An 8,908-nucleotide genomic window follows, 5' to 3' on the forward strand; every position below is an offset into this window, starting at 1 on the left:
TTTTCCAGTGACTGCCGGTGTGGAGTTTACACATTCTCTCCGTTGTTGCGTGGGTTTGGTCCGGTTTCCTCCCACAGTCCGAAGATGCACAGATTAAGTGGATTGGCCATGCTAAATTGCCCATGGTGTCCAGGTATGTGCAGGCTAGGTGGGTTAGCTATGGGAAATGCAGGGTTACAGGGACAGGGTAGGAGGATGGGTCTGGATAGGATGCTCTTTGGAAGATCAATGTACACTCGATGGGCCGAATGGCCACCTTCAACATTGTCGGGATTTTATCATGTGAAAAGCTAACTGAACCTTTCAAGTACTGTTGTAAAAAAGAAAAACTGCAGAATTTTGTTTACCTGTCAATTGTCACCAAGGAGTGGTTATGAGAGAATTCTGTTGTGGGAAAATTACATGTGTCAAACACAATCATTTTCAGTAACAGTCATGATGCCAATATTGTGGGTAATATATAGCATCATCTTTCTTCATTCACATCCTGCTGCATGAGGCAGACACAACATGTACTTATGTCTGTTCTGTGGCTTTTTTGTGTTCCTGCAACAGGTCACCAGACTTTTACCTGAAGCTACAGTTTGAGAGCTGCCAGTCCACATCAAGCATGGCTGACCAGGAAACCCTCTAGTACTTCTTGCCTGCCACAGGTATTTTGGAGGGATTTGTAGATGATCATCCTGTTTGAGGACATGGTGAACATAGCTTCAGTGGCCGTCACATGCTGGAGTGGGACTTGAATCCAGAACATCCGGCTCAGAAGCATAAATGCTACCGACTGTGCCACAAGACCTCCACATAATAAATAATTACAGAAGCTGTACTTTAAGAAGACATTGATATTTACATGGCAAAACGGATTTTCAAGAACTCTCTCCCTAACAGAACTATTGGTGTCCCTATAGCCCTTGGACTATAGCAGTTCAAGGCGTCAGCTCACCTTCACCTTCCCCAGGGCATTCAGGATGGGTAATAAATGCTAGCCTAGCCAGTGATACTTATATTCAACAATAAAAACAAATATATTGATTCCAAATTCATAAGCAAAACCTTCTCTGGGTAAGATCACTGCTTTTTGTTTTTGCTGTGCATTTCGTTTTATACAAAATCCTGCTTCAGTCCTCCAAGTATTCCAGGATGTGGAGCATATTAATGAGAAAAACAAAATGTGCTGAAGACCTGTTGTTTATCTCCCATTGATTTGCACAGAAAATGGTAAAATATTGATATTAGTGTCTAATATATTCCATACTGCTCAGAGCTCATGGGGCTGCAATAATTGCTATCTTGTCACACTGCTCAAATTAACACAGCACAGTTCTTTTAGCAAAGTTTCAGCGGGAGATAATGTCCGTGGCATCTTCATCAGTCCCAGGATGTGAACCCCTGTTGAGGAAAGGTCACAATGCCACCCTCCAACTGCCACACAGCTTCTAATCTCCCGATTCCTAATTAGCCTGTTGCAAGACCAGCATGAAACAGCTTTAATGATTAAAGATGTTTTGTATGCCTGAGCATTCGTTGAACATGTGCAAGTGAATATTATTCTTTTATATTTGTTGAACCACATTAGATTTAACACTGTTGGCAACATAGGGATTTCATGTGACATTTATCTGTTCATGGAACTGATAACGTTTCTCCTTAGAACTGACTGAACACAATTCTCAACTATTATTAACTCAATTTTGTCCACACCAACATTCCATTTGGAATTATTAATGCATAAACCCTTTTCATTTGATCTTAACATAGAAAAATGAATTAAATAGCTCCTGCAAAGCCAACACGGGGCTGAATGGGCTTCTTTAGGGCTGGAAGATTCTATTTTTAAGGCACAAAGCACAAGCAAATGACAATTATAGTTGCACAAATAAGGGCGCTGGGGATTTATCTGGATGTCACTTCCGCTCTCTGATCTTCACACTTCCCCAGTTGCACAGCCCACATATCCATCAGACATCAGAAATTATTTCCTCAAGAGTTCATGCTTTTTTCCTCCACACTGTCAGGCAGTGGGCCATGTTCAAGACGATCATTTTAGAATCAGTGAATCCCTACAGTGTGCAAGCAGGCCATTTGGCCCATTGAGTCCACATCAGCCCTCTGAAGAGCATCCCATCCAAATCCACCCCCCCGATCCTATCTTTGTAATCTCATATTTCCCATGGCTAATCCACCTAGCTTGCACATCCCTGCACACTACAGGCAATTTAGCATGGTCAATTCACCTAACCAGCACATCTTTGGACTGGGGGAGGAAACTGGAGCACCTGAAGGGAAACCATGAAGACATGGAGAGAATGTATAAATTCTACACAGCCTGAGGCTGGAATTGAACCCAGATCCTTGGCACTGTGAGACAGCAGTGTAACCACTGAGCCAGCGTGCTGCTGAATGTTATAATGATGTTTTAAATGTCAAACTCTTTGACCTCAAACATATCCTTCCTGAGTCTACAGATCATTCAATTCAAATTGTGCCCCAATGCCCAGCAGTATGGTATATACTGCTGAGAAGGAGATTGACTGGACACACAAATTTTCCCCACTCTCGACCCAAATTATGTCAGGTATTTTTCACACTGAATTGCTGTGTATTTCAAAGTTTTGAATGTGCTCAGTGACAATTATAAACTGAAAAAATATAATGAGTTATGTTTAATTTTGTAGTATTTTATTCTCTAGGCTTATTACACTGAAATTGTAATGTTCCATAGATAATGTAAGCAGATCAATGGGAAAATATCTAACAATGCCACTTAACCTGTTGCAGTTTGACTGACTCTCGCAAAGAGCAGTTGTGTTTATTCCCACATCACCATAGTTTGTCCGTAATCCTGTTCCTTTCATGTAGCTGCGCAACTCCCTTCAATAACTTAATTTTCATGCAGAGCTTACCTTAGGAATGTCAGAGAAATAACATAGTCAGGTGACACTGTTACTTTCCAGTCACATTCCTTGCCATGAGGATACGGCTCAGGGTAAAAGGGAGAAAGGATGATTCCTGTGGGCCCAGTCAGGTTTCCTCCGCAGGGAGCTGGGAAATTGAGAGAAAATTGTGAATCAGATTGTCCTGAATTAAAGAAATTTTTTGTTTTGTTCATCTGTAGAGTTAAAAATAAAACATTTCAAGTAATGATTCATAATATTCTGTTTTGGACTAAATCTGTCAAAAGTAGAGTTGTCTGGCAAGTTACTTGCTCAAGGGTTATTTCTCTACTTTTCTTAAACACTAATTATCTTTCTCTTCCATGTCTCTGAAAGACAATGGCTTTTCACTGGTACACAGTTAACTCCACAGGCTTCAATGGCCTTCTGGACCTTGTGGATTTTGTTGACATATATGCTTGGGCCACCCATCAAAATATTAGGGTCCTCTACGGTCACTCAGGACTCTTCTCTAAAACAGACATTTGGATTTATTGTTGAGGCAAATTGAGCACCTCATACCTATTAAAAGCGGCTTTACAAATTTGCTTAGTGTCTGAGTGCATAAAGCCCAGTGATCTTCCCCTTCATCCCCCATATTATAGGTTGACCATTACTTTGTTGCTGATAAATCTTTGGATATCAGGGACATGTCTTTGGTCTGGACCTCACTTCACCTGAAGGCCAATTCCCCTATCTGAAGGCCAGAAAACCTTAACGTCTACTGTATCAGATTCCAGAGGCACACCAGATCCTAATGGAGCCAGGTCAAGTACAATTTCCCTCAAAAAAAAAGTGTGTACCTCTCAGGAACGTGCAGGGATCGTAGCCTTTGCATCCGTAGAACAACAAAAGCCAATGTGATTGGATCCCAATCCTTTTCTAATGCGTTATACCAGGGCTAGTGACAATTCAATGAAAATTGCCATATAATTTTAGGGCCTTATTCTATTTATTAATATTTCTTGGATTTAGTTCTTACTGACCAATAACTATCCGAGAAGACTATGATATCATTGATAAATATTCTACAATTGGCATGCTAGGAAATAACACTTTTGTTGAAATTCTCAGTAGTTATCAGGTCGATATTACTATCTATTTTCCACCCCACCAACCTCTGCATCCAACGTATCATCCTCAAACACTTCTGCCAACTCCAGTTAGACCCCACCACCTGGAACATCTATCACTCCCCACCCCTCTCTGCCTTCCACAAGGACTATTCTCCCTTTCCCACTCCTTAGTTCGCGCTACACTCCCCACCAACCACTCCAACCCGCCTTGTGCCTTCCCCTGTAACCGTAATAGATGCAACACCTGCCCACACACCACCTCCCTCACCTCCATCCAGGGCATTAAACAGTCCTTCCAGGTGAGACAGAGCTTCACCTGCATCTCCTCCAAACTAGTCTATTGCATCTGGTGCTCCCGATGTGGTCTCCTCTACGTCTGTGAGACCAAATGTAGACTAGGTGACCATTTTGCCGAGCATCTCCGCTTGGTCTGTAACGGTCAACCTAACCTCCCGGTCACTGCCCACTTCAACTCCACCCCCTCACTTCCCCCACTCCCCTTCTGACATGTCCGTCCTTGGCCTCCCCCAGTGTCGCAGCAACTCAATGCAATTTTGTGGAACAACACCTTATCTTCCACCTGGGCACCCTACAGCCAGGAGGACTCAACATTGAGTTGTCTAATTTCAAATAACCTTCCCGCCCATCCCCTGCCTCCCATTCCAGCCCCACCTCCTCCCTTCCATTCCACCTAATGACCCTCCCTTCCAGCCACCAACCAGATTCATCCCTCCCATCAACCAACCAGATTGTACCTACTACCAGTGTCCACCTATCAGTACCATTCCGCTGCCCCCCTCCGCCCCCTCTTTTCCTGCAGCTCCCCCTACCCGGAGAAGTGTAATACCCAAAACGTTGACTTCTCCTTTCCTCCAGATACTGCCTGGCTTGCTGTGTTCTTCAAGTCTCCTGTTTGTCTACCTATATTACTATGTTTCAGCTACAGTTCTGTCAATACACTAAAACGTCAGCATCACCTTTGCCCATCTGTTGCCTTGTATATCCATTTTACCTGAAGTCCCCTTTCAAGATTAGAAACCCAGGATACAATATTAGCCATCTTAAAAAGAACAGATCTATGGGTCTTCCTGCAGCCTTTAGATTTTATCATTTGTGTCCTTCTGTCAATAATGTTCCAGTCAGATACATGGCTCTGACAAAATGTGTTAAATTCGTTGCTAAAACTCTTCTAAAGCTGGGATTGAGGAAACTTCTTGATGCAAGTGACCTCCTTATTTCATTTCTCTTTGAAGTGCTTTTAAGGCCTCTGTTGTTAAAACTGTCACCATTAAGCAAGGGAAAGATCAGAAGAATTAGAATGTGTGTGTGTGTGTACCCGTGTGCAAATTAGAGACAGCAGTGCACTTTTATTCATTGGAGTTTAAAAGAATGAGAGTGTTTCTTAATCGGACATAAAAGATTCTGAGGGAAGCATTAAAATAAAGCAAAGAACCGCGGATGCTGAAAATCTAGAAACAAAACAGAAACTGCTGGAAAAACCCAGTGGGTCTGGCAGCCTCTTTGGAGAAAAATTAAAGTTAGCGTTGCGAGTCCAGTGACCCTTCTTTATATTTTGAGGTCAATTTACAGGTTAGATATTGAGAAGATATTTTGTTATTTGGGGGAATTTAGTATTAGGGGGTGTTCAAATGACTAATATGTATATGTTGAATTCAGCAGCAAAAGACTTTGAGATTTACAAGGGTTTTATTGTAATTCTACAGTTTAACACAAACACCAATTCGTTTCCATGTCCAGAAGTCAACACCCATCAGGGAAGAACCCCATTTATTTTTGTTTTTAAAAAAGCACCAATTTATTAAATCATCCAATTATGAAATTATCAAACAACAAACACTGCCCACAAGGAGCAGAAGAATTCTACTTTTAAATTTGAAACACCTATCACCAATATATCTAATCATCCAATAAACCAAAACATTCACTATGAGAAGCAAGCTTCTAATGAGTTTAAAAATAAAGTTATTTATTCTCACTCACCCTGAGATGTTTCACTCATTCATTCATTCACCTCACAAACAATAACACTTTCTCAAAAGATTAGGTACAGGTGAAGACAATATACTGTTACACCGTATAATTCTCAATCTCTTTCATAGCAGTTTCTTAGATAAAATTTGTACTTTACAATTGAAGTGAGAGTTTTTTGAACAAAGAATTCTCAGCAGGCTTAAACTTCTTATTGTTGAACTTCTAGCAGGTTGATTCTCAGCTGAACTGGGAAAATCCTTTAATCTGTTACGATGTTTAACTTACAAGCTCTGCAGTGAATTAATGTGCTTACTTGATGGCTTGACACTAATTCAATAGCTTTTTGTTCACCGCCAGACCATACTCCATCTTGATTTGAAATCATGTCACTATTCCTTCAATGTTACTGGGCCAAATTCCTAGAACTCCCTTTCAAACAGCATTGTGGGAGTCCCTAAATCCCCAAGAAGTACATTTGCTCAAGAAGGCAGCTTCCATCTCATTTTTATTAACATTCATTCATGGGATTGCCCATCCCTAATTGACCAGAGGGTAGTTAAGAATCAACCACATTGCTGTGGGTCTGGAGTCACATGTAGGCCTTGACCAGGTACGGATGGCAGTTTCCTTCCCTAAAGAACATTAGTGAACCAGATGGGTTTTTCCTGACAATCACTCATGGATTCATGGTCATCATTAATTCCAGATGTATTTCTAATTCAAATTCCATTATCTGCCGAGGTGGGATTCGAACCCGGGTGCCTAGAACATTATCTGGGTCTCTGGATTAACAGTCCAGTGATAATACCACAAGGCCATCGCCGCCCCTTTTCCAAAGCAAGGGCGGGCAATAAATGCTCGCCTAGCAAATGACACTCACATCCCACAAAAAAATCTCTTTTCTGGCAGCAGACAACAAAATGGTTCCCTCATCAAATCATTTTCAAAGTTCAAAATCCTTTTTCCAAAGGAGTGGTGTGTCGGTTTTGGTTCCATCATGATATGCTGTTTTTTAACGCCCAGAGATTGATCCTGTCTGGTTGAGATTACGGAAACCATTGTAATACAGCGGAAAAACAGAAAGAACTTTAGATGCTGGAGATCTGGAACAAAAACAGAAATTGCTGGCGAAACTCAGCAGGTCTGGCAGCATCTCTGCGAAGAAAGCAGAGTTAATGTTTTGAATCCAGTGACTCCTCATCAGAACTCACTCTGATGAAGAGTCACTCAACTTGAAATATAAACTCTGCTTTCTTCCCACAGATGCAGCCAGACCTGAGTTCTGCCAGTAATTTCCGTCTTTGTAATACAATAGAAGGTTGATTGGGTCTATTCACATCCATCTCATACCAACTGAGTCTCAAAGCTGATTTTTTTTCCACGATAATACGGAGAGATAAGCCAGCTGGAAATGATACGTTCTTTTCTGTGCTCTTCCATCCTCAAACAAAGGGATGCATTAATTTGCCAGATGACTGTGAACGTCTGTGTATAATTGGGCATTTAACTGATACTTAGGATCGATTGAAGCTCAAATATTGAAGATCACATGATATGAAGTGGCTATTTTAATAGTCTGTGCATGCAATTTTTAAAAACAATTGTCTGAAAGTTCATAATATACCAGGACATGATGATACACATTTTGATCGATAAGTAGTCATTAGATAGTATAGAGATAGTAGGAACTGCAGATGCTGGAGAATCCGAGCTACACCTGCCTCTTTGTAGGTTACGTGGAACGATCCCTATTCCGTACCTACACCGGCCCTAAACCCCACCTCTTCCTCCGTTACATTGATGACTGTATTGGCGCCACCTCGTGCTCCCACAAGGAGCTCGAACAGTTCATCCACTTCACTAACACCTTCCACCCCAACCTTAAGTTTACCTGGACCATCTCTAACACCTCTCTCCCCTTCCTGGACCTCTCTGTCTCCATATCGGGCAACCACCTAGAAACCGATATTCATTTCAAGCCCACCGACTCCCACAGCTACCTAGAATACTCCTTCTCCCACCCATCTTCCTGCAAAAATGCTATCCTCTATTCCCAATTCCTTCGCCTGCGCCGCATCTGCTCCCAGGGTGAGGCATTCCACTCCCGTACATCTCAGTTGTCCTCGTTTTTCAAGGACCGTAACTTCCCCCCCTCAGTGGTCGAGAACACCCTCAACCGTGTCTCCCACATCTCCTGCAACTCATCTCTCACACCCCGTCCACGCAATAAGAATCAAAAAAGAAAGCCCCTCGTCCTCACGTACCACCCCACCAACCTCCGGATCCAACGCATCATCCTCCGACACTTCCGCCATCTGCAATCCGACCCCACCACCAAAGACATCTTTCCCTCCCCACCCTTATCTGCTTTCTGGAGGGACCACTCTCTCCGTGACTCCCTTGTCCGTTCCACACTCCCCTCCAGCTACACCACACCTGGCACTTTTCCCTGCAACCACAGGAGGTGCTACACCTGCCCCCATACCTCCTCCCTCACCCCCATCCCAGGCCCCAAGAAGACTTTCCACATCAAGCAGATGTTCACCTGCACATCTGCCAATGTGGTATACTGCATCCGCTGTACCCGGTGTGGCTTCCTCTACATCGGGGAAACCAAGCGGAGGCTCGGGGACTGCTTTGCAGAACACCTATGCTCGGTTTGCAATAAACAACTGCACCTCCCAGTCGCGAACCATTTCAACTCCCCCTCTCATTCGACATGTCCATTCTGGGCCTCCTGCCGTGCCACAACGATGCCACCCGAAGGTTGCAGGAACAGCAACTCATATTCCGCTTGGGAACCGTGCAGCCCAATGGTATCAATGTGGATTTCACAAGCTTCAAAATCTCCCCTCCCCCTACCGCATCCCAAAACCAGTCCAGCTCGTCCCTGCCTCCCTAACCTGT

At 43.0% G+C, this 8,908-nt stretch overlaps 1 protein-coding gene across 1 annotated transcript in view; it reads right to left on the reverse strand.

Moving 5' to 3' along the window:
• csmd2 (CUB and Sushi multiple domains 2) overlaps nucleotides 1-8,908 on the reverse strand; it is a 613,472-nt gene that overhangs the window by 286,301 nt on the left and 318,263 nt on the right. Inside the window, exon 22 of the mRNA XM_048612954.1 lies at nucleotides 2,904-3,042. Coding sequence (XP_048468911.1) covers nucleotides 2,904-3,042 — 139 coding nt within the window. The remainder of the gene's footprint in view (nucleotides 1-2,903; nucleotides 3,043-8,908) is intronic.

This window comes from Rhincodon typus, chromosome 27 (genome assembly GCF_021869965.1).
Source record: "Rhincodon typus isolate 14 chromosome 27, sRhiTyp1.1, whole genome shotgun sequence".
Classification (NCBI taxonomy): domain Eukaryota; kingdom Metazoa; phylum Chordata; class Chondrichthyes; order Orectolobiformes; family Rhincodontidae; genus Rhincodon; species Rhincodon typus.